Source organism: Montipora capricornis, chromosome 9 (assembly GCF_036669925.1).
Source record: "Montipora capricornis isolate CH-2021 chromosome 9, ASM3666992v2, whole genome shotgun sequence".
NCBI classification, from domain to species: Eukaryota; Metazoa; Cnidaria; class Anthozoa; order Scleractinia; family Acroporidae; genus Montipora; species Montipora capricornis.
Genome location: NC_090891.1, coordinates 26,833,364 through 26,859,108, shown reverse-complemented (window position 1 = coordinate 26,859,108; position 25,745 = coordinate 26,833,364). Strand labels below are relative to the sequence as shown.

The window sequence follows — 25,745 nt, the reverse complement described above, 5'->3', positions numbered from 1 at the left end:
TCTCTCGTACCTCATTATGGCCTATTAAAAGTAGAATCATATATCTAGGGAATCAATGGTAAAATATATGTTAGACATTTCACTCTTGGAAAAGGAGGTTAGATGCACTTTAAAGACTCTGAGAGTGGATTTAGAAGCTTAACTAGATTTAATTTATATTTCCGCTACATATACAAACGTGGGCATGTTTAAACAGTGGGCTGCTTTAATAAGAAATGTTATGAATTTCGCAGTCACAAACCTGCTTTGTTGGTTTCCAGAAACCAAAGTTAAAAGCCAAACGAATGCCTTCCATACGCGAAAAACGCATTCGTAGCAGAAAAAGAACCAATCGATCTAACACCGTTTTAGTCCACCATGTTGTGAGCTTTCGTGATATGATATACAGCGAACTAGGAGATTTTGCCGCTGGGAATTGTCGTTTGCAGGCAGAGAAGAGAGACGCTGGGAACGAGGTTGAAGTCAAAACATCGTCCATACATCTTCTTAGAGCGTGAAGATGGATGGAGAAGGAAAATTAATGTAGAAAATTGAATGGAACTCTTTAAGCATGGATCGATTTAGCTGGACTTCGTCTTCGAACCTTTGTGTGTTACCGGGCGAATCGGGAGTTCATCAGCAGTCAGGTGTCAGAATCTACGATGGGGACAAAAAGGTTAAGTTGACCGTTATTTTGATCCACATGATTTTAACACAACTAGCCATGCTTTGCTTTACTAGCTCAAGTTTTTCATCTTCAAACTTCTGCAGACAACTTTTGAAAATGGAAACCTTAAGCTTACAACACACAGAATAGTCTGGGATGACTTGGATCAACAGGTGAGATGCAGTTGCCTTTGCTGCAGCTGATTTAGAAGCATGACGTTTGAAGGAATAGGTATCGAAAATAGACCAGTCCACGCTCTTGATGGCATCATTGGGTAATCAGGACAACATGGCGGAAAATAGACCTTATTCACGATGGCACCATGTTGGATTGGGCAACCCTAAAACTCGGAATCCGGAATCCGGAATCACAGGTGATTGTTTTACCAATACAGAGAGTAAAAACTATCTCAAACAGTCATAAAAGCTAACGTTAGGCCTAATTAGGCCTAAAAAAAAGTTTTTAGGCCTAAGGTTAGCTTTTATGAATGTTTAGGGTAGTGTTTACTCTCTGTATTGGTAAAACAATGACCTGTGATTTCGGACTCCGGATCCCGGATTCTGGGTTTTAGGGTTTCCCTGTTGGATTTGTTATTATCATGCAAATTAAGCTACACACTTTTGAGGGGGCAAACAACACAAGTTCGAGAGGTTGTAACGAACATCTTAGCCACAAAGATGATTAGTTTCACATTCATTGAATGTTTATTACCTAAGTACATGTAGTAAAATAGAAAGATTACACAAGTTACTTCGATGTTTTTTTAGTGAAAAATAAGCAGATAACGAAGTAGAAAGTCAAAATGTCAAAGGCAATCAAAAGATATAAAATTATTATAAAAGGTACTCAATTCTGAATTCTAAAATGTACTTTTGGCAATGCTATTTCAATATTTCGACGAGCCGATTTTCCGCTAGTTTGCCATAACACATGGCTAATTTGAAAACCAACATGGCGGCTATGAATAAGGCCTATTGACCTTTTTCGAGTTATGTGCTTAGCTACCTAGCCTTTAAATGAAAGTGAGGCTGGAGTTGACTTTGTTTTGATACAAACCTCACGGCTTTTCTTATGTAAATAGGAACTCGTTAGCATTACAAGAACATGATTTACATAAGAAAAGCAACGAAGTTTATATCAAAGCAAGGTCAACTCCAGCCTAGCTATTATTCAAAGGCCTGGTAACTGAGTACAGGCCCCAGTTGTTCAAACGATGGATAGCGCTATCCACAGGATAAATCACTATTCAGTGGATAAACACTAGCAAAATCAATTGAGGAGGGTTATGAACTTGTGGTGTTTTCTCGTTGATGGTTAAAAAGGCTAATGGAGGGTCTGCTCTGGCTCATGAAGTTTGCCTGTGCGGAAGTGGACAGTGGATGGCTGTCAGGTGCATGCCAGGTTTGATTTCAGCATCATAGGATTGTGGTCCTGGCATAATTAATCTTAATTATTTTCTCCTCATCAGCAGTGCCCTCCTTTTGGAGTCATTTGGAGTTAACTGGACTCAGTATTTTATCTTTGGAGTGTTTCTGTTAGATAAAATAATAATGAAAGTCATTGCTGAATTTAATATTTAATATTTTACTAATTTGTTGATTAATTTTGTCAGGACAGAGCGATCTCATTGACTTTGTCTCTTGTGAGGAAAATTGGAGAACAATCTGCTGGGTTCATGAGCAGGTTTGTAATTTAAATATTTTTAATTATCTAACCTTTACCCTTACCTTACTGGTGGAAATGCATGTGGGTACATTGTAGCAAAGGCTTCGACTTAAACAATAAAAGGACACTTCATTCTGGATGTCAAAATTGTGCGTGCATCTAATTAGGGTACTTTTGGCTACCCCCAGATAGACATACAGTAGTTAAGAAAATTTTGAAAAATCAACCACAAATAAATTTATTAACACTACAAATGCTCCTTGGCCCATAACATAACATGCTGCTCTAGGATTGGTGAGTGGCTATTATGTCACGATTCCTCGGCTATAGGTAAGGAGTAGTTGCCTACTTAAATCTGACCACTACCCACAACAAGTGGTAACTTTGGAATGCCTTACAAGAATAGTGCACCCTACAGTAGTGTACCAATGTACACGTACTTCGAAATTTTGCTGTTGTTAAAAAATTAATGACTACGTGACTACCGGTATGTTTTCTTTTCGTCTCACTTAATTTGTTGCAGTGCCAAAGTGATAGTTGAACTTCACCCTCCACCTGCAAACAAAGAACCCGGGCCATGTGTTTCAAGCCCGTACACCTGCATCAAGTTCTCATTCAAACAGGGTGGTCATGCAGAGGTACAGTTTGAATCGCCACATGTGTCTCTGACTCTTTGTCATGGATGTCTTTGAAACTATGTGTTTGGAAATCTTGCAAGCCTAAAATTTAATATTAATTATTTCTGACGTACACGTAGTTTGATGGTACTCTGGTTAGAAGAAATTTAAATGTAGCTTTATTATAAACATTAGAATTTGCTCTTTGAATTGTTAGTTCAGTAACTCATAAGCTACATTCAAATTTCTAAGGATTGATTGAAGTGATCCCTTAACAGCAGTGGACAATTTGAGCAATATTGTCTCTCTGAAAAATTCAGTTGGCGCCAATGGGATTTGAACCAGTTAAGTGAAGAAGTGATACGATGCAGGCCAGGAGCCTTTCCTGATCAAATTAGTTTAAACAAAACAAAGGAAATTAGAGACTTTTTGTATAGCAGGTTTTGATGTTAACCACCTAGATTAGAAGTTTCTTACAAGCCATTACTATTTCCTGTTAGTTTTATGCACGGTTAGTGGAGCAGATTAACAAGAAATCATGGATGCAACAAACATCTGGCTCTGCAGAGGCATCAATCAAAGGCCCTGTAAGTAACTTTGATCATTGAAGCTTCTAGCTGCAATTGCAGTAGTTTCTGTGGACTTTTCCTGACTTCTTTTCGAAGAAGTGGTGTTCACTAGGGGAGCACTGGCTTGGGCAAATATTTCTGGTTTTTCATGCAAGAAGCCTGGACCTGGGGTATTACTCAACATTTGCATCATTATTCATTTCCACTTGCAGGTTTTGTTCAAAGTTAGACAGCTTGTCTAATAAACACAATATTTGACAACAATATAATTGTAGCAGTTTTCACTTGTTCCATTGTGCGAGAGTAATAGACTTAGCCCTCCCCCCATAGTCGTTGTTGTTTTGTGACATTGATTGCGTGCGCTTTAGTTTCCAAATAAGGCAATGACATGTGAGTGTGAAATTTTAGGGTGAATTGTGAGTTGAACAGCGAGCCAGTTTTTGCGAATTTACCGATTAAAAAGCTGAATAAAACACAACGCAATCGAGTGAGTTTACAGTTTACCAATAAGGTGTTTGGTACACCATTACAAAGATTTTGCATTTGGAACACTTTGAAAAGGAGCCTGAAGTGGAAGTTGGGAATGGTTCAGTGTACAGTTACTGTGCTGTAAATGATAAGCAAATATCTTTCAAGGTATTGATTTTGTGCTGGTTTACCTTTAGACTCGGCCAAGGGGAGTTGGAGGAATAGTGGGAATTGAAAGAAAATTGGAACAGAAATCTAAAGAGACAGATGACTATATACAAAAGGTATGTGTACATGTACTGGTAAGAATTTAGCTCAGGACCTATTTGATCGATTCTAGAAGCAACCGTGTTTCAACAGTTCTGTCCCTCTCTCTGTCAAACAACACTACTCTCACTGGAGCATTTGCATGGCAGAGAGAGGGCCAGAATGACTACCTAATGTACCTCAGGGGTGGCATGGTAAGGTAAGCGCTTTCCGAGCCAATGACCCAACACGTCGGTGCTTATACCCGGTTCCCGTAGCATTAAGCGACTAGGAGTATTTTTAACTCCCACCTGGATGGGATGCAGGGTTACCCCCAGCATTATGGCAGTACCCATTTATACACCTGGGTGAAGAGAGGCACCGTGGGAGTAAAGTGTCTGGCCCAAGAACACAACACAATGTCCCCGGCCAGGACCCGAACCCGGACCACTCGCTCCGGAGTCGAGCACACTAACCATGAGGCCACTGCGCCTCCTCAGGGGTGGCACACAAGAGGTAAAATTTTTGGGAGAGAGAGATGGTTAAAGGGGATGGTTTTGATTGGAGCTAGATTTATGCCTTTAACTCTTTTGTCCCTGGGGGGCTCGCCACTGACAAAGAAAATTGTTTGGCTTTGGACAGTCTGAGTAAAATCCATTATTGGCCATATTTGGTGAGAAAGGCAGTGTTCTAGATAAGAGATTGGTCTCGGGTCAATAACCCGACAAAGAATGCTTCCTGGCCCGACAGATTAAAATTGTCATTAATCTGAGAATTCAGAATTGAGAATTTTATAAAACTAGGGTTTTAAAAGCGTAAAGCAAAAAAAATTTCTTGGTTTGGCACCGGGAGTTAACATCACATTTGACATGAAGCAGAAAGAACAGCAGTCCTTGCTTGTGTGTGGAATAAACGTTTGCTTTAAGTGCAACTGCAAGACAAGCATGACATGCAGGGAAACTTCCGTCAGAGCAATTTGTAGTTTTTTTGTGTTCTTGCAGACTATTCAATTTAAAGAAGAAATGCTTAAGTTTTTCTCATGAGCGTGTTTAATGTGCATTTATCTTTGAACTGAATTTATACCCACAGCTTAAGAAAGGGAAAAGATCTCAAAACGGGACACGGCATTACAAAAAAATTGTACAAGAACGTTTAATAGGAAGTTTGAGCGCTCCTTACCCCCTCTCCCACCCCCAAAGGACCGTTGCTGGCGTGTTGTCTTGGTGACCGCTCAAATGGTCTACATATGACCCCCCCCCACTTAAAAAAATAACGGGAACACTGGAAAGGCTTTTAAAAGTCATTTGATAATTTTTATTTGATAATACCGGCACTTCTGTCCTAAAATTCCACCATTGATATACAATGTACGTGGTAACTTTTTTATTGACCAGTGATTACATTGAAGATAATTGCAAACAAACAAGGCTACGATAGTCGGCCATTCATTTACCTTAAGTTCTTTGAAAAGTATTTTCTGTTGATTTCAGGCTTTTAAAGATTTGGATGCTCTCATGGAAAAGGTGAAACATTAATTTCTGATTTGAACTCTGTGGCGTAAACTAAACATCACAATTCAAAGTCAGTGCAACTTATATGCAGTTGTAAAGTGGTGACACCTGAAATCCCCCATGAATATTTTCAACTTCTAAAGTAATGCCTTTCTGTGGAGGACTGTACTTGACTTTTAAGACTTTGCACGACTTACATTACAATGCTTGCAAATAAGTGCTGATAGAGAGCTATTTTAGGATTGCAAATACACATGTTGATCAGGTGATTGTAAGCCATGATAGGACTTTGTTGGTTGGAAACCTTGTGGCAAACATCAAACTACTTCTCTGAAGTATCGGAACACGGAATAGCTAAAGGACAGACTTCCCTACCCTTTCATATATCTTAAGTGATAAAAAGGTACCCTTTTCGGGCGGAGCCTCCCCGTATAGGCCCTTAGAGGGAGTAGGGGGGGGGGGGGGGGCAGGCATGCGAAATTCTCAACTATGATTATTCCTTGTCTAAATCATTGCTGCTTGAGGGGTGCATGGTCTAGTGGTAAGAGCATGAGATTTTTCTGGCCTCTGGCTGTACACGTATTTGTATTTGTTGATTCCGAATTCAACTTCTTCACACCTTGTGAGTAGGCAGCAAGTCCCCTTTTTCTGGTTAGGCTTCTTAACCCATTTACATGTACACCTCAAACGTCCTAGGACGCCCCCACTTGACAAGTAAAATCATCTGGCGTTAGACAGAAACGTTAACCTTCCTTGTACTTTTACTTAATATGCATTGCTGGGATATTGACATCTTAAATTCCCATGATCTAACCCGCACGTGGTGGGTTCAGTTCCTCCCTGGTCAGAGTTTTTCTTTGTCCTTGTGTGGGCCCAATTCCATTAGTAGGGCTAACGCTCACATGGTTTACATGGGTAGAAATAGCACTTCAAATCTGATAGTTAATTACCGTAAAATTCCGAAAATACGCCACTCTGTTTGTAAGCCCCTCCAAAGATACACCCCCCAAAGCGGCAACGCAAACAACCCTCCGTTAAATCGCCCCTCCAAATATAAGCCCTTCCAAAAATAAGCCCCTCGAAAAGGGCCTTTGAAAAAAATAAGCCCCGGGGCTTATTTTCGGAATTTTACGGTATGTTAAAATCTGTTGAGTCTCAATCCCAGGCGTCAATGGGTTAATTAATATGCAGTGCTTTACAAGCTGTAAGTGTTAAATACTACCATCTATAAATAAAGGTTCTCTCGCTTACCTTTTAGTTTACTTTTGTTATAAAATTTCGACAGGCAAAGGAAATGGTTGCTATCGCAGATAAAGTAGCTTCCAAGCTTGAGGAAAAGAAAGGGGCAATTACTGAGGATGAGGTAGCAAAGCTTCTAACCTTACAAAGCCTTTATGGAACCAAGCAGTGGATTCATTCCAGGCTAAAGCCTGGTTTACGTATGCAGTGTAAATGCAAGTGCAAGGGCTGAGGCACAAAATTAATGCAAGCGACATTCTCACACGGAACAAAAACACAAAGAGCAATCCTCAGGCACAATGAGAGTCAGTTTTAAAATGACATACAAGGCTGACATCATCTTGGTTTTAACCAAGGTGGTATGGAGCTGTATTGCTACCTTTCGTTTGCAGTTTCTTTTACATTGCCTTGGTTTACACACGAGCACTGAAATGCAAGTGTCAGAGAAAAAAAATTCAAGTGAAGCTATGATCCTCGCAGTTATGAACGCCGGAGCTTCACAGGGTTTGAACCCGGTACGGCGCCCTAACCAACTTCAGGAGGTAGGAGCTGGGAGCTGATCATTTGTGGCTTCAAATGTTCCCGCGGTGAATCATCAACGAACGAAGTGATACATGAAATGAATCATATATTGAACTGTGGATATGAAATCAAGTAAAGCTATGATCCTCGTAGTTAATGTTGAACGCAATTTTAGCAATTGCGTAGAGAAGCCTGAAAAATTGAGGACTTCAACGGGTTCAAACCCTGTTGAAGTCCTACATTTTTAAGGCCTCTCTACGCAATTGCTAAAATTGCGTCAATAACCGGGAGGATCATAGCTTCTCTTGATTTCATATGCGCTGTTCAATACATGATTCGTTTCATATATTACTTTGTTCATTGCGCTTGCATATGAATTTGCGTCTACATCACAATGTAAACTACCCTGCGAGCAGTTGGTTTCTCCTACGCTTCCCGAGAGAGAAACTACTGCGAGCAACCGTTAGTTTCTTTGAGTGAGCCGCCGTCCAGCACCAAGGACGAATAAATTAAATTTGAACCGGTAAAACGAGTTAGTAAACTTGTTTTGGCGCTTGCGCGGGCGTTCAGCTACGTAACTGCTGCGTTTGGGCGAGCCTGCTGTGTAGTGATTTCCCTCGAAAGAAAACGAAGTGATGTCAAATACATCACGTAGGGTGTGACGTACTTCGCACATGCTCGATGGAAAATCAAACGGTTGCTCGCAGTGGTTTCTCTCTTGGACAAGTGTAGCAGAAACCGACTGCTCGCAGGGTAAGCGTAAACAAAATGTTACGTTCCGAATAGTAACATTTTGTCTCATTTTGTGTTTCAGACAGTTATGTTCAAATCCTACCTTCTGAGTATGGGAATAGCAAATCCAGTGACAAGGTATAGGATCCTTGATACTTGGAATTCTAGGAAAGCATTTACATTCTCCTGCTTGCACTTCAGTTTTTTGAATAACACTGCTGCTAGAGCCTTTTATCACAGATTATGATTGTTCCTTCTTTTGTATCGCAGAGAGACGCATGGAAGTGGTGCAAGCTATCACAAAGAACTTGCAAAAGAGCTTGGTAATTTTTTGGACAAGATCATCAAGGTATTACTCTGTCCTCTGAAAACTATGTTCATGCAAGTGCAATCAGCAGTCGCGGGAGGACAGCTCAGATCAGATTTTAGCTTTTGGTCTTACCAGGCTGGTGTAGCAGTCCCTTTGTATTACACCATCTTATTTTTCGTCATCAGTGAACTGGGTTCATCTCTGTTTATGACTCTCACGGTTTTTTATCTGGGTATTCTGGTTTTTCTCCCTGATTACATCTGGCTAGGCGTAGGACATCATGAGATCATACATGCATGGGCAGTATAGCGATGTTTCTGGTTACGTCACCCATTCTTCTTGATATGCCAACCAGAAGCTATATAATTGGCTGTTGAAGCATTGACTTCTTTTGTTCCCTGGTTGGCAAATTTCAATATCAAAAGATATGTGACGTCAATGTTCGTAAACAAGAAATATCGCTATACCAGCTTAGATGCTACTCCCAAGTGAGTCTCCGAATGGAAGTGGGGCGATTATTGCAACCAATCAATAATCATTGGGGTTTTTTTTTCGAATGTGACCCTTTTCAAGGATGAAGGAGGCATGATGACCATGAGCGATGTATATTGCAGGTTCAACAGAGCCAGAGGAATGGAGGTTTGTTCATTTTCATCCCCTATTATAGCAGCAGAGTAGAATGTATGTCCATAACAAACGTTATTATATCTCTCAGATAGTACGCGCGCTGTAATTGGCTAAATTAGCGGGCCGTATTCTACAGTACGGCCCGCTGCACAGCCCGCTGAATTTGAAATTTCGACAAAATATCATCTAGCGAGTTGCATAAACTTGTACTGAAAACTGTTTGAATCTTGCAAGCAACTATTTCAAACTTAACAGCCAAGAAGATTTAGTTTTTGGGATTTTGGCACGGCATTCTTTGTGGCAGTTTAACCTTCCGCTTCACTTTGACTAGTTTCCTTGCCCGCGCGCCGGTTAACCTCAGAGATATAACAAATGTCTTACTAACCTCGTTTTCTCGGTCCGTGCTGTAAGTTACGGATCCTCGTTTTTTCCCGTTGATTCATGGCCCCCGCGCTTCGCGCTTGGGCCATAAATCAACGGGAAAAAACTCGGTCCGTAACTTACAGTACGGACCTCGAACTCGGTTAGTAAGAGGTATTTATCACACAGACCGTACGGCCCCGCGCGCGCTTTTATTGTAAAACTATTGGAAAAAATCCATGTATGAGGGCCGTACAAATTAGCGCGAGGAGGGCCAGAAAAAGCCGTACGGCCACGTGAAGCACGTGCATCATCATCATCATCATCATCATAAGCGGTATAACGGTATCAAGTCATACATACAAGTAAAATATGCTCTTACATCGAGCCGTGTATTTACAATTTAATCTTATAACACTAAAATAAAACGGCCGGATAAAATTAGGATGTGTTTATTTGCGGTTATACTATCATTACAGGTAAAATTAAAAAAAAAAAAAGTTGTGCTAGCAGGGATGTTTTAAAGGAAGTGAGGGTGGCTTGATTTCTTGCTTGAATGGGAAGGCTGTTCCACAGTGTACTGCTCTGTGTGGTGCGATTTTCGAGGATTTCGTCGCTTCTAAACAAACATCCAATTTATTTACAGCCGGAAAAGCAAATACAAGCAACATATTAGATAATTTTTCTGTGCAAATTTGTAACTGTTTTGTCCGAACTTCATATTCTGGGTGCTCATGAATAGCGTAAAGAGCCCATACACTACCCACCCCACCCCCACCCCCACCCCCCCCCCCCCCAAAAAAAAAGCTTAATCATTGTTTACAGTTTCTCCGTTTCAAATTTTTTTTTTTCGGGGGGAGGGGGGTAAATAAGGTGTATTATAGGATTTGAGAAATTAGAGAATGTGATGAAATGCTTACTGACGGAATGGGAGGTCCGGTTATGGAGCACGGACCTCGTACGCCATGACCACGGGCCAAACATTTTCCCGTGCGGCCCGCCCACTCAGTCAATAAGTACATCGTAATTTCGTGGATCTTTGCAAAACGTTCTATGCCATCTTCCACAAAAAAGAGATGACTTTATTATCGTCTTCTTGTCCTGATGGTAATATTGTCTTTTTTATCACCGCATTTCCTTCAATAAACCACTGTTACTTTTCTGCAGCTAGTTTCTCCTGACGACTTGATCAATGCAGCAAACATGTTTGCATCAGCCAGCGTGCCATTGAGGTAAGTGCAAGTGTGACACAGAGGCTTAGCTTCCTTCAGGCCATTTTAATAGGTACGGAATCACATTTGTCTATCCAAAAATCAGGAAGGCAGCCTTTTTCCAAACTACTTGTTGAGAGGAACTTTGATTTAACAGAATGACGCAGCGTGTAAACGCTGCCTGAAAGATTTACATTTGCATGTTTCTGCTGTCGACAAAATCTCAAACCTCGTCGTTATGAAGAGTACCACCAAAATGTTACTCGTTCGTGTTTGAGGTGTTTGACTTTTAATTAAACTAGTAAGGATTATACTCGTATTTAGTTTGGTTCAGTTTCAGTTGTGGGGTGTAACAAAACAGTTAATGACTGGTCCCACGGAAACAGTGAGTTATGTTTCTCCTCGACCCTCAATGTTGAGGGTCTCGGGGAAACAAAACTCACTGTTCCCCTAGGGACCGGTCATTAAGTGCTTATTGTTATATAACTAGCCTTTCACTCAACAAAACGAGCACTGTGATTGGTTAGTTCTTGGTCACGTGCCCCTGATCAAATTCAAATGTATCCCGATCGGGATACAATTCCACAGTTGTTGCTCGCTCCGTATGTTTTGCTGCGATTGTTGACGGAAAAGTCTAAATATACAACAAAGCACTTACTGTCTGGTCCCTTGGGAAACTAGTTAGTTTTGTTTTCTCTCGAGTCCTGATGTTTCCCTCGACTTCGTCTCGGGAAACATCAGGACTCTCGGGAAAACAAAACTAACTGTTTTCCTCGGGACCATACATTAAAGGTGCGTTCGATTGACCCTATTCCGGAATAAGAATACGTGGAGCATTTAAAACGGTATGTCTCGCGTTTTGAGCAAAAAGGATGATAAGGATATGTTTAAAATAGCAATTTAGCAGGTGCCTGTCAATTTTAATGTGAATCTCCGTAAAAACGAAGGATTTCTAACTTCTATTCCATGTATTTCCTATTCCGTAATACGGTCAATCGAACGCACCCTAAGTGTATAATATTAGGGACTTAAATGTCTGAGACGGCGACGAAGACGTCACCTCAAAATAAAACTTTGCAATATCCCAAGGCTTCTGCGATTATACCATCTCGTTCACGTCGTACAATGTGGACGAAGTATCCTAAATATTAAATGGTACTAGCGGTTTCAGAGTGAAAAGAGAGAAGGAAAGCTTCACATTTGTGTGCTGGCGTTGTCGTCAAAACCTCAAATTTGGTGATTTCACGTCGTTTTTTTGACGAGTATCGCAAACATATGAGCTAAAATGCGTGCCGCACGTGCATCACGATCTTTTGTCCTCTTTTAACCAACGATATTAGGAAGCTAAGGACGTTGCCTATTATTGTTATTGCGCATACGTTTTGCGCATCTCAAGATACTCGGGTTGCCTATCGGTGATACTTACTAATTCAGGGATATTTTTGCGCAGTTTAAAACTATCCGGAGAAAGTAGATCTTAGTAGATCTAAGTACTCTTGGTATCGTAAAAGAAAATTAGGGTTTAACCATGCATTTTCGAGAGATAATTAAGTTTCAATTTGAGAAAGAACGCCATACATTGTTTTGTAATTTAAAGCTTTTACAAATATTATTCTTGAATTATCTTTGAAAAATGCGTGGTTACCCCCAATTTTCCTTTTGGATTTCAATGACGCTTGTTAAGATCTACATTTCCTGCATAATCTTAAACCGGGGGAAAAATACCTTTGAATTAGTAGGCACCGTCCTTAAGCAACGACAACAGCGACGGCAATGAGAACGTCACAAATTTGCATATTCAGTTGGCAAAAACAATAGCTTTGCACGCCCTGCACGTGCGTTTCTCACTTTTGTCCATTTCTTTGCCGTCGTCAGCAAAACAACAGCGTGAAATAGCCAGATTTGAGGTTTTATGAACAACGTCAGGGCTGAAGGATAAATTTTCAGCTTCTCCCCTAAATTAAGTGCCGTTCCGACGAGTACCATTTTTGAGATAACTACCACACCCTTGACATTAAAAAGGTTGAAATAACGCGAAGTTATATTTTGAGATGGCGTTGCCGTTGCCGGCCGCTGTCGTTTTGTGAATTTGCTATCATAGTTTTTAGCCATGCACGGATACCCGTAGGCTCGACTTCCATGCAGCCGTTTTTGGAGTCTGGTATCATGAGGGCAAGGAATTCGGGCTCCCAAAACGGCTGGAAATCGAGCCTAGGATACCCGAAGTGTGCCAGGACAATGGAGGCAGAGAAGAGAGACCCTGGGGACTAGGTTGGGGTAACAAGTGACAGTGAATAGACCATATTCATATTCTCAGTATTGGACTGGAACTAGCTTGCAATGGAGGCTAATACGGGGGAATCTTTTCAAATGCAAATACTTTTTAATGTATTCCACTGCATTAGCCTCCATTGCAAGCTACTTCCAGTCCAATACTGAGAATACGAATATAGTCTATTGAAGTTGCTGACAATCTTGTGGCCCTCAATGCGCACCTTAATAGCCCCCTTGTACGGATCAGAGAAAAATCGAAACAGACGTTGATCGAATGAGACGGGGATCGAACTGTCGACCTCTAGCTGAGAAGGCCGCGCACTAACCGAGTGAGGTACGCCTGACATGAAAGGTTTTCTTATCAAGAGTTTATAGTTGTTTCAAATTCGTTCATTTGGTTCATTTGACCAACCATCGTTTGAAAAACCAGAAGAAAGTTTCAGAATACAATTTACAACCTGTTCTCAGCTGATCCCACTTCGACTAACATCGAGATTAACGTGCTGTTAGGGAAGACACACGTAAGCTCCTGCAAGGAGGTCCAAATAGAGATAAACTAAGAATAAAGCCAGAATCCGAGCCAGGATTCGAGCCAGGATCCGAGACCTAACCGAGACCTGTCTTAACCCTAACTAGACCTAACTAGCTAACCTAACCGATTCGAGACCAAACCTAACCGAGAAATTCGAGAATAAATAGCGGAGAAAGCTCATCTTAGCTCGAATCCTGGCTCGGATCCTAGCTCGAATCCTGGCTCGAAGTTTAGGTATCCTCGTCCAAATACTGACGCCAAGAATTGATATCACTTGGATTTTTAGGCTACGAGCGTTTGAAAGTGGTGTCCTGGTTATTCAAGCCTTGTCGCATAGCGATGAACAAGTCATTCAGATTACCAAACAAACTGTAAGCATAAGTTCTTCTTTTTTACATTGTTACGTTCCACTCCCCGTAGGGCTTTTCAGAGGCAATGTAACATAATCAACGAAAACGACAGAACAGAACAACTGTTAAGAATCTCAACTAGCCATAGGCAAACCAGTTGGCTATTTACAAGTGCAGCCGAGAAGTTGAACCAGGGCAAACACACTTTCAAAATGTGAAGGAAAAAAGGAAGCGATATTTTGATCATGGTAGGACTTTAAGTTGCCCTCTCAGCTGTGATAAATACGAAGTTTTAGATCTACGACGCAACGGTAACGAAAACGTCATTAAAATTGCAAGTTCAGGTTTATTAATCTTTTCGTCATTATGTCGGTTTGTCAAACTTTTAAAAACTAGCGCAACTGTCCAAGAACTGAATTGGGAGGTGCAGTGTTGAAGCGCCGACAGAAAAATTCAAATTCGCTGCCTTGTGTAGAAATGTACAAAAATGTAAAATACACGTGCAGAGCGTGCAAAGCTATTGTTTTTGCTCGTTAAATATCCAAATTTGTGACTTTTTCGTTGCCGTCGCGTCGTAGATCTTAAACTTCCTAATAGGGAGCTTACGCAAGTACGACGACGATGCCAACGAGAACGTCGTCTAAATTATTAGTTCCCGTTATTGCAATAACTTCGTTATAACACCAGGTCATTCGGAATGGAAAGTATGTATCAATATTGCAGGAATAAAATTGGCATGAATTGTGTGGTTGTTTGGGGAGAAATTATAAATGTTTCGTCATGTTCTCACGTCCTCTACACAACCTGAAATTTGGTCAATGGACCTCTCTTTAGCTTGTACGTTTTGTTTTCCCATTTCAGACCACGTGATGTTCCCAAGGGAATTTTCTTTTTGTTATGCATACATGTGCACGTGCAGAAGACGACATTTGAAAGAAACTTTTGCCTGGAGTAACATCCCATTGTCTGAAATTGGAAAACAAAACGTACAAGCTAAAGAGGTCCATTCACAGTCGTTGCTAGGACGAGGACGGCAAAGAAATGTACCAAAATGAAAAACGCACGTGCAGGGCGTGCAGAGCTTTTGTTTTTTCTCATTAGAGCTATTGTTTTGTGGCGTTGTGGCGTCCTTAAAGTCGTCACAATCAGCAGTTTAAAATATAGGAATGAAATATACTATACCACTAGCAACTAAAGGTACAATATCCATTTTGTCTTTCCAGCTTGATGAAAAACATTCCGTAACCGCAGAGGAATTGGCGCACTTGGCGAATATTTCCGTTATGTTAGCCAAAGAAAGGTACTTAAGAACTATTTAAAGCCGTCCTCGGTTTGGGCTTTAATCTTATCTTGTTTTCCGAGAAATGGTTTCAGTGTTTAAACACATTCTGCAGCAAAAGTCTCAACAGGTATATTTGAAGTAAAATGTAGTTACAGATTCGTTGAGGTTTAATTTTGTCGTACGTTTAGATTGACATAAAGTCAAAAAAGTGACTGGGTTCTGTGGAAGTTAGTCATGGTGCGCGCGTCCTCCAAATTTCGCGCGCGTGTATTTTTCCCGTTCCTGACTCGCTCGCCGAAAATAGAGACTCGCGGTCCAGCGAAATGATGGGTCTAACCGGGTTCGATAGGATTACTGTTACGATTTTTTGCCCTGTGGTCTTTACCGAACTGGAAAATCAAGGTAACTTATTAAAGAAGGCCTACTCAATCAGCCAATCAAAGCGCGCGTCACTTAAAAGCAACATGATTGATCTCCTCACCAAATTAACGATTATCGTTACTTCCTAATTTGCTTTGAATTTACTATTATCATTAATTTAGGACACTGTGCCCCACGACTTGTGGTAGCAGAGAAAATAAGGAAAATAAAATTCATATTCGTGGATTGGAGTTTCAACTCTAGATAGTAACCCTGCAAAAGTTTCGGCATATCCTATCAGGTGTAATATCAGCTAAGAAAATGTAAGTTGAAAAATGAAAAATTTACAGACGTTTGTATGATTGCGGGTATGGCGTATATCCCCAGTCATACAAACGTCTGTAAATTTCGTCAAAATTCAACTTATATTTTCTCAGCTGATAGAGCGGTTTTCAAATGTGTCGAAAGTAATTAGTGAATTGCTGTGGTTTTGCATTACTTCACTCAATGATTGGTTCAAAGTTCTCGCGCCACTTTTTCAACCAATCAGAAGTGAAACCAAAACCAGTCGTGGCTCGCGCGTGCACATTTTCCCGCGCGTTGTGTCGGCTCCGGGTGATTGGTTTACTGGATTGTCTCCGTCAATTTTGATTGGCCAAAGTAATTACTTACGTTTTGGTTTTGGTTTTACATTGAAACTTGCTCTATAACACCTCATACGCTGAAACTTTGTAGGGTTACTGAAGTAAAGGTGCTCTATTTCTGGTATCAGTTTTTCATTCAGTTCAGTATTAACTCATTCAAATCCGTTGCCGCCATTTTGGAGAAGGGTCTGTTAGGAGCATTTCTGGGCATATCTGAGTGTGACAAGTGAAATCGGCATGGGCTACAGGTAATGGTCACGTCCCCTGAAATAACTATTTCATTTTTTAAACTACAACAGGCTCTTGGTTACAGAACAAGCTGGCAAGGCATGTCGGGACGACAGCGTCGAGGGATTGCGGTTTTACCCAAACTTATTTCTTGAAAGAACGGATTAAAGACGGCAAGGCCGGGAAGGAATGACGCAAGCTCCCACTGACTGTTGTCGGAGGATATTTACGATTCCCAGTTACAATTGATTCCACAAAGAGAAAATGAATAAAACGCTAAAAAATTCGGACACGATTAAGTAGGATATGGAACTACTGGCGGATACCGCAGCAGGCAAGCATGGATTCTCTTGCGCATTTCCTCTCAAATGCTTGCTCTAAGTCGAGTTTAATACGAGGCAGTTTTGTGACAGCTTCTTGAACAACAATTAATAAAGACTCTTTCAAAGGTGTAAAATTCATATTTTATTGATTTTAGCAGAAGAGAGAACTGTTTGTTCTTCATCTTTATTGCGTCGCTTGCTTTGCAAGTTATTGTTGAAGATTCCATTAAGGTCGATACAGCAGTCGTAGAAAAAAATGATATTCATCTCTGATACGTGGTACAAACTTGTCTCCAGTTTATTTTTATTTCTCCAGCTGTTTCATTTGCCACAGTCCATCGTTTAAGAAATGAATGACCTCAACACCAATGCCTTTGTTGGTTTCTCGGCTGTGAGAAAGGAAAGATAAAATATAATTACTCATCTAGAAATTTGATTTAATTTTTAGTCTCCTGGATTAGTAGAGCAGCTGTGTTCAAACAGATAAACTTGTGACTTTAATGAAGTTGTTAATAGGAAGCTTAAGCACGCGACGTTTTTCAGTGAGACGCGGACGCCAACCGGAAGTAGCTGTTTTCCGTTTTGACTTGTCTTGACAGTACCACATTTATATTGTTAATAGCATTTTCTACAGTTGATAAAAAGATATTATTGCAAAGCATTATGGGATTGAAATGGAGACAAACATTGCTAAAATGTCGTTGTCTTTGTCCACATATTAATCTCACAATGCTTTGGGCGCTAGATCGTGACGTCAATTGAAAAGTGAAGTTTCCTACGAACTTCCCTGAAGATGGAGCGACCCTGACCCACATTGCAAAGTACAGACGGTCGTGAACATACCTCGAAGGAGATCAAACAACCTAGTAATGATCTACTCAATGCAATGGATGGAATCGCGCGCCTAATCAAGGAGAGCGGACCGATATCTTGAGCCACTATTTACGACGTAGCCGGCATTAGTAAGCTCATGAACGTGAAACAGAACACGACTGACTTAAATCAAGTTAACTTCTTTCGTTTCACGTATGATTAACCCATCGTTATTTTGACGGCTTTCCTTTTGCGTGTAAAAAGGAACTTTATTTATTAAAGTGTCCAATCTCTCTAGCGTTGGAGCACTAATTGGGGACACTGTAAACTGAAATTAACAAATAAGACAAATCAAGTCAAATGTTGGTTTTTGAGGAGCGGAAACCGCACCCTGCGAGCAGAGCCTCCCTTTGTCTTTTTCTTTACTGAGGAGGAGAAAAGGAGGCTCTGCCCGAATCGCGTCAACTCTTTGAAGCCGCCGCAGCCCGAACTTCTGGACTAGTCAATCTTGTTTTCTCTCGTCAAACCGGTTTTTCCAGTGTGAGCGTCCGTTTAGTCCGATGGTTGTAATTGAGCAATTGAGCCCGCTGCTCTTGCTTTTCGTGATTTATGGGCACAAGTGATGTTTCAAAAGTTCTCAAAAATTTGCCCATTGGACACAAGGTGCCGAGATGAAAACATGGCAGTTGTACACATGCAGATCAAGATTGCGTTCTCTCAAAAACAACTACATGTATAAATATTGTGGGACGCAATGTAGATCAAGGTGGCATTCTCTCAAAAACAACCATAAATATTGCGGGCGCTTGCCTTGAGATTCGGGGATCACAGGTTCAAGGAAGTCCTTGGTTCAACTTCTCAGCGCTAGCTGAACTTGTAAATAGCCAACTGGCTTGCCTCCAGCCAATTGGGATTCTTAATAGTTGTTATTGAATGTTCTGTTCTGTCGTAATTGTGTTTATTGGCCCTGTGGGAGTGGTCAATTATGTATGTATGTATACATATGTAAGCAAAAAGGAGTCTGCTATTCAAATCTTCCTGATTCAATATGAATAATCAAAAATACAAAATGTTGTCCAGGGAGCAAATTGTCTGGATACCTCTCGTTACATCAACTCACATTTCTTCTGCAGACATTGTCATCTTTCCAATGGCTATTGCATGCTCTTTTCCTTCAGCAGTTATTGCCTGTGAACTGGTTAAGAGAACATAACTCCCGAACCTCAGATAAGCTGCAGTTGTTAGTTGCTTAAAAAAACTGACAAGGCTTTAAAAAAAATTTATATACATATAAGTGACATAATTACAGCTGTATATCCAAGCTGCTGCCTAAGAAAATTTTCCAGGAGCCCTTCGGGCTTCCAACATCAAAAGTTAGTAGCCAGAGTCATTTTTTCAAGAGCCCAGAATTTATTTATTCTTGCTGGGATCATATTTATGAGAAAGTGAGGATGAATCAAGTAAGGCGCCCGTTCTGGCTACTTGTTCAGAACTTTGGTTGCCCAGGCTCGCAAATAAGGTGCCCCAGGCGACCGGGCGACCGTTAGGCAGCAGCCTTGATATCGACTCAGAGATAGGTGTGCATGAATTACACAAATGTGAATAATTAAGGAAAATTAAAATGAGGGTGTTCGCAAAAATACGGTAACTTTGGGTATTCAGCTTCAACAAGGTGTAAAAAAAAATCCAAGTACAATGTACCTCAACTTGCACTTAATCCGGAAATTCGCATAATTAGATGCCTGCCCAGTGAATTTTGATATACTATTTGAAGTGTCCCATTTAAACCAAGCATTTGCTACCCATTTCCAACAATAAGATAAGTTTCAAGGTTGGAGTAGTTTTTAGGTAAATGCAGTTTTTTATCAGTCTTTACTTCAAGAGTTTTGGGGACATTTGTGATACTTACTAAATTAGCAAGCATCAAATTACTTGGTATTTCTGGACAAATGCGTCAACTTGCTGTTATAATTGCCTTTTACAACAGCTTCCAAGGTCACAAAATACAATGTAACGAAATGATATATGAAGTGAATCTTACATTGAACTGCGGATGTGAAATCAAGTGAAGCTATGGTCGTCGCAGTTAATTTTAATGCAATTTTAGCAATTTCGTAGAGAAGCCTGAAAATTTCAGGAAGTCCTGAATTTGTCAGGCTTCTCTGAGCTACGCAATTGCTAAAATTGCATTTATAACTGTGACGACCATAATTCACTAGAAAGTACAATGTATAAAGGATACAACAAAAGCCCCTTTAGGCAAGGTGATCATCTTAGCTCCAGGACTGGTAAGCCCTCTACACATTACATTAGCACCACTTAAAAGAAATTTTATCGCTCCTTTGTCCACTTGTTGATGTGGTAGGATGACAGGATCTATCATTGAAAACAAGTAATTTAACGTTAGGTGTCATGAAATGGAAATGAAGGGAGAGAGCACAATTATATCCTTCAGCAGTTTAACAGAGGCAAAGAAAGAATGGAAAAGCAAAAAAGAGCATGCTTCCAACTCCGAAAAATGCTTCTCCTTAATTGACAAATAAATTCCAAGAATGTTCTGAACTATAATTTCAACAATAAATTATTAATACAACGTTAAATTCTGCCCTGCATATTATTACATTTTTTTACCATTAATTTTACAAGGTATTGAGATGAAGGTTAAAATATAATGTTGTATCCAAATGTACGAAGGCTTGGATGAGCGACCGATGAGGAATCACTACAAGTAGGAATAAAATAGCATAAATATGAGCAGAAGCCTGAATGAGTTGAAAAGTGCCACTAGCCTCAAATATATTTCTTTCCTGAGATAAATCTTTTCACTTAACTGCAGAAATATCCTTGTCTTCACTTTGAAATTCCAATTATAATTTAAGTGCACTGTCAACTTTAACAAAAAGCAGATGTTGTTTGCCCCATGGCCAATGTAGTGTGGGGCATCCTGAGATGACATCACAAACAGGGTTCTCCTTATCAGGCGGTAACTAGTGAAATTTACCGCTTGTAAGAGCACTTATTACCGCCTGCAAACGCTCAGAAGTCAGTTATCCTTTTGCAGAACGTCCAACATTAACCAATTGCTTTACCGGTTTGAAAAGGTGCCAAACCTGTTGCGCTGAAAACTAGGGAGAACCCTGCACAAACTCCTTTGAAATGCAAAAACTCTGTCAAAACTGGAGAGCAAATTTAACAGCTTGAAACATCATCTCAGGGATAGACACACGCTCCTCACCAGCCTGGCTGCAGGACAAAGGCATGCTTGCCAATTTTCTCAACTTTACACAACTCACACAGATTTGTCCAGAAGTGTCCCTAATTAGATGCAAGCAGATTTCAATAAGCGTCACGAAGTGTCCTCTTCCTATTCTCCCCAATTTCAACATCACTTGTGTCTCGGAAAACAGACAATAATTATTGCTGTCACAAACAAGTGTCCCTCAAATGAGGCTCCTCAAGTAACCTTGATAAACAGCTGCATTTACCCTAAACTAAAAATAACGTTACCTTAATTATTACTTTGTTCAAAGAACAAAGTATAGGATTCGCCTCCGTTTTTGGACTTTTAACTTATTTTATTTTATATTGTTTTATTTGGGGGGGAGGGGGAGGGAGGCAGTCACAATCTGCCTGTCCATGCATAAGATTTCATAAGATTTCTCTGTCTCACAGAAGGCAGCCCAACTCGGTATCTAGAACTTCCTTCAGAGGCAACCGTGAAATGACTACTAAACCACAGAAGACTACATGACAGATTAACCCTTTTACACCCAAACCGGCCAGACTTAGTATTTTACTCTTTCTAACGCCAGACGATTTTAATCGTCAATGGGGAACCCCTGGGAGACAATGGGTTAACAGGGAAATATGTATTCTAGAATTGTGCGTGACCAGAAACAAGTTTTCGTGTTTTTTTTGCACGCAATGCAATATCTGGTTATCGTATGACTCCGTAGCACATATCATTATAATTCTCTTGGTACTGTTAAAAAAAAGTATTTAAATATTTTTAAATACCATGATCGTAAAGATTTGCAACGCATGTGTTTACTGGTTTTGATTGGAATCATGCCGTTCACAACAGTTTTATTAAAATGTACAAGTACAAGGAAAGGTTACGTTTTTGCAAACATTGGCTGTGAAGCACTTATATTTCAGCAGACTTAACTGATTTGATGCTTGTGGGGTAGAAAACATTAAGCACTTCACATTACACTCTAATCAGTTAAGTCTGTTGAAATATAGTGCTTCACGGCCAACGTTTGCAAAAACGTAACCTTTCCTTGTACTTGTACATGTCCATCTTCAGTTCCCACGGCCTGCTCCTGTCTGACCTTGTAGCTCAGTCGGTAGAGCAGCGGTGATCTAACCCAAAGGTCGTGCGTTCAATTCCCACCCTGGTCAGAGTTTTTCTCCGTCCTTGTTTGGGCCCATTTCCATTAGTAGCTAGGGCTAATGCTCACACGGTTCTTATGGGATAGAAAACAAGCACTTCACATTACACTCTAATCAGTAAAGTTTTAAATGCAAAAAACTATCTATGATCACACTTAACCCTATCATTGGGTCACAGACTGTGGACTTTGGACTACAGAATTGAAACTGGATAATATTATTGACCAAGATGTTGTAACCTTAAAAAAAAACCCACTGAAATACTCTGAACTAAAAGGAAGTCTGCTAAAAATCCTTCGAAAAAAGTTGTTGGCAATAGGTTGCAAGGCTTAGACTTAAAGGGACACTTCCTGTTGGATGTCGAAATTGAGTGTGCATCTAATTCGGTGGATTTCTGGACATAAGCGAACTCATATGGCACTTTAGAAGCGATATCGCAACCAGTTCATTTAATTTATTAAACAATACTTGTTTTATGGTGCTGAAATTTTACTTTTGTGGAACAAAAATAATGATAATGAGGTTAGCGGCAATTAAAAAAATAATATCACTGCTTACATTTATGTAGAAGTCTTAGTGAAGGTAAATAGTCTCCCTCTCTTTGTCTGAAGAAGAGGATTTCTTGATTTACAGACAATATTTCTATGTGGTCATGGCTGCAAAATATACATTTGTAAAACAAGGCAAGTTAGATAATAATACTTAGTCTAACAACAATAAGTGTTAACTGCATTTAGCACTGGGCACTTAATAATAGTTAACTTATTATTGGGGATACTGTAAAAAATCAAATTGAGTACCCTGAGAAAAACCTTCAGAGCATCATTAGACACAGATGTGATGCCAAGTCTAGGAATAGAGCCAAGACCACATTGCTGGGAGGCGAGTACTCTATTACAGCTGCACCATCCCTGCTACAGTAACTGTAAAGGGATCATTAACTTTGACTTCTATCACTGGGAATCATGATTCGATTTACACGCACAAAGTTTACATAAAAACATCAAACTATTACTCACCATTTTACAAGTACTAGTGGTTCCTTTTTGGGAAATATTTGAGCTATGTAATCATCTAGAGGAGGAAACTTTTCTACTAGTTTAGATCTTATTCCACGTTGAACGGATGACTTAACTTGGCTTACACCTGAGATGGCTTCTTTGGCCTGAAATCTAACATGCGAAAATCATCAGTTTGGTGACAAAAAAGGGTTCATTAACTTTGTTACACTATGAAACATTATGTTAACATGAATGATGAAGAAATTTTTATGTAACGTTGCAATGATGGTGACTTGGGGAATCCGATGCTTGTTTGTTTGTTATTTACTTGTTTGTGCGGGTCGAAGTTTTGGCGAAAAAAAAAAAAAAAATAAAGCTAATGAGGATCTACTATACCCACCCACCTATGCACTCACAAAGGACAGCCACAACATGTACACCAGGGACTACATTCCCTACTCTTATCGAATAGTGTGTGGGTTCTTTAACTTCCCACAGGGAATTTATGAACATAGAAGGTATTTGTGAGATGGGACCTATGGTTTATAGTCCTTATCCGAGAAGACTTGAAAGTCTAACCATTTGCAAATGAAATTACAAAGGCAGCACTTTCTCCTCAGTTATTCTAAGATCCTGAATGTTGATCCAGCCGGGGTTCAGACCCGCGACCTCCCGCATGGCAGCCTGATGCTCAGCCAACCGAGCCACAAGTGTCACGTTAAAAAACAAAAAGTGAATAAGGAAGTGAGTGTCAGTAAGTGAGTGTTCCTTTACAGAGGATGAAGCAATGACCTTCTGATTACTTGTTTGCAATATCAGAATGCACTCTTTCTGATCATTTCAGTCCCAGCTGTAAAGATCAACATAGTTTAATAGCCTGGTTCCCGCAAGTCCTCTAAAGCTCAGTAGCAGAGCGTCGAAAGTACAACGTACAGTATTCGGAAGGTTGTAAGTGTAGGTTCAACTGAGTTCTAAAAAGGAGCTCTCAGCCTTTTTCCAAGCATCCCCGAGTCAACATCAATAGAGAGATACCAGAAGGTATTTTTCACAGGTCACAAGTCAGGTTTAAAGGTCACTATTGTAACAATGATAAAACAACCCTAACCTTTAATACTATTCATGCAAACCCTTGGTCTAAAAACTGTTATTTTGGCCAAAGCTTACATTAGGAAAGTGGTTGCGGTTATTTTAACGATGTGATTTACCTGAGCTGTGACCAGTAAAAAATAGCTGCCTCAGAGATCTATACACAATTCTCTTCATTCAGATAACCATTCCCCACCTAACAATATGCGACTTAGAGGTTTTACTCCAGCTAATGCCACAAAATTTTACTCGCCAATTGGGGGCCCATTAGGTGTGATGGGTTATTTAATGGGGTTAATATTTCACCATCTTGATAACAACTTGTAAGTAAGTATCATTATTTACCCTCGGATTTTTTGAGTAGCTAGAAGCTAATATCTCCAACTCATTGAACAGAACAACTTTTAAGAATCCCAACTGGCTAGAGGCCAGAGACAAACCAGTTGGTTACTTATACAAGTGCAGCCAGGAAATTGAACCAGGGACTACTTGGAATAAATTCAACGAGTGGTCAAGGCATAAGCGCCGCCCTAACCACAGGGCTTCACTGCCTCCTGTATTCTCGTCCCTGATTTAAGTCTGATCGCCCTTTCATCGTAAAACAGCCCCCTTCTTTCTACACAGTTTTAATACACGCCTCATGAGGTTATGAAATGTTTTACTGCCACACAAGCAAAGTGCAGATAAAAAGATGACAATTTAAATTCACTCAATAAAAGTACTTGAGAACGCTACTTTGTGTGATTTGATACACATTTTACCTGTTTACAGCATATCACTATCACTTTAAATTCGGAAATTGAATTGTTGGGTAACCCTGTAACCCTCCACCAGCCGTGGGAGAAGATCCTCTGGCCCCAGTTGTTCAAAAGGTGGATAACGTTATCCACCGGATAAATCACTATCCGCGCACCGGTGGCTCAGTTGGTTGAGCACCGGGCTGCCATGTGGGAGGTCGTGAGTTAGACTCCGGCCGGACCAACACTCAGGGTCTTTAAATAACTGAGGAGAAAGTGCTGCCTTTGTAATTACATCTGCAAATGGTTAGACTTTCAAGTCTTCTAGGATAAAGACGATAAGCCGGAGGTCCCGTCTCACAAATAACTTCCATGTTCATTAGTTCCCTGTGGGATGTTAAAGAACCCACACACTATTCGAGAAGAGTAGGGGATGAAGTTCCCGGTGTTGTGGCTGTCCTCTGTGTGTATATGGGTGGGTGGGTATAGCAGGTCCACATCAGCTGAATAGCTGTCAAAACGTCAACCTGCTTAAACAAATAAATAACTAACAAACAAACAAACAAACAAATGGATAGCACAACCCACTGGATACTATCCATCGTTTGAACAACTGGGGTCTGGTATGCAATTCAAATGCCATTAATTAATTAAGTCTCATTGTCTTTCTAATGATGATTGGAACACACGGAAAGACGAATTAAAACTCAGCCGCAACTGCCGTTTATGCACCACCTGAGACAGAAAGCTTAAAATCCCTCGAAACACTAAGCTTATTAATTTTCTCTTAAGGCAATCCGCCAGGTTATGAAGTACATAACTGCAATCCTCGCGAGCAGGAATTATCTGAGGCACAATAAAATCCTTTCGGAAAAGTACACACAATAAAGCCACAAAATCGAAAACAAATTCCTTACTTTTTGAACATATTCCAGCAGAAATTTGCAACTTTTTTTCAAGTCACATGGACTCAAAATAGATGCGCAATTCGCCAGCG

At 40.3% G+C, this 25,745-nt stretch overlaps 3 protein-coding genes across 7 annotated transcripts in view; 1 reads left to right on the top strand and 2 right to left on the bottom strand.

The window, feature by feature from the left end:
• LOC138017011 (retinol dehydrogenase 5-like) overlaps positions 1–385 on the bottom strand; it is a 33,107-nt gene extending 32,722 nt beyond the window's left edge. For 2 of the 3 annotated variants that reach the window (XM_068864212.1, XM_068864213.1), the window contains exon 1: positions 242–350. In XM_068864212.1, the coding sequence (XP_068720313.1) occupies positions 242–310 (69 nt within the window). In that variant the 5' untranslated portion in view covers positions 311–350. Of the gene's footprint in view, positions 1–241 lie in introns of all 3 variants that reach the window. The other variant, XM_068864214.1, reaches the window with a different exon arrangement.
• Positions 386–445: 60 nt separating this feature from the next.
• Positions 446–16,843, top strand: LOC138017014 (vacuolar protein-sorting-associated protein 36-like). Of its 3 annotated transcripts, none has more exons than XM_068864216.1 (15): positions 446–655; positions 751–819; positions 2,259–2,329; positions 2,835–2,949; positions 3,429–3,515; positions 4,163–4,249; positions 5,702–5,734; positions 7,008–7,085; positions 8,298–8,353; positions 8,486–8,564; positions 9,099–9,164; positions 10,680–10,744; positions 13,816–13,900; positions 15,103–15,179; positions 16,465–16,843. In XM_068864216.1, exons 1-15 carry the CDS (start codon positions 551–553, stop codon positions 16,559–16,561), a joined length of 1,170 nt encoding a protein of 389 aa, XP_068720317.1. In that variant the 5' UTR covers positions 446–550; the 3' UTR covers positions 16,562–16,843. The 3 variants fall into 3 exon arrangements, with proteins under 3 accessions (XP_068720317.1, XP_068720318.1, XP_068720319.1); XM_068864218.1 differs by having other exon boundaries at positions 498–655; positions 2,264–2,329; XM_068864217.1 differs by lacking the exon at positions 2,835–2,949 and having other exon boundaries at positions 451–655; positions 2,264–2,329.
• On the bottom strand, positions 16,835–25,744 carry LOC138017015 (malignant T-cell-amplified sequence 1-like). Its single transcript, XM_068864219.1, has 6 exons — positions 25,666–25,744; positions 22,944–23,096; positions 22,483–22,580; positions 19,772–19,905; positions 18,650–18,717; positions 16,835–17,105 (listed from the first exon to the last, which is right to left on the bottom strand). The coding sequence occupies exons 1-6, from the start codon at positions 25,674–25,676 to the stop codon at positions 17,021–17,023; spliced, it is 549 nt and encodes a 182-aa protein (XP_068720320.1). The 5' UTR covers positions 25,677–25,744; the 3' UTR covers positions 16,835–17,020.
• Position 25,745: the final 1 nt, after the last annotated feature.

Bases quoted from the DNA above. Each gene is read 5' to 3' on its own strand.
- LOC138017014 (XM_068864216.1), top strand. From the start codon at position 551: ATGGATCGATTTAGCTGGACTTCGTCTTCGAACCTTTGTGTGTTACCG. The intron at 656-750 runs GTTAAGTTGACC...AAACTTCTGCAG, and splicing joins TCTACGATGGGGACAAAAAG to ACAACTTTTGAAAATGGAAA. The intron at 5,735-7,007 runs GTGAAACATTAA...AAATTTCGACAG, and splicing joins TGGATGCTCTCATGGAAAAG to GCAAAGGAAATGGTTGCTAT.
- LOC138017015 (XM_068864219.1), bottom strand. The intron at 22,581-22,943 runs GTGAGTAATAGT...TATATTTTGCAG, and splicing joins CCACTAGTACTTGTAAAATG to CCATGACCACATAGAAATAT. The intron at 18,718-19,771 runs GTATCCTTTATA...ACCAGTTCACAG, and splicing joins TGCCTAAAGGGGCTTTTGTT to GCAATAACTGCTGAAGGAAA.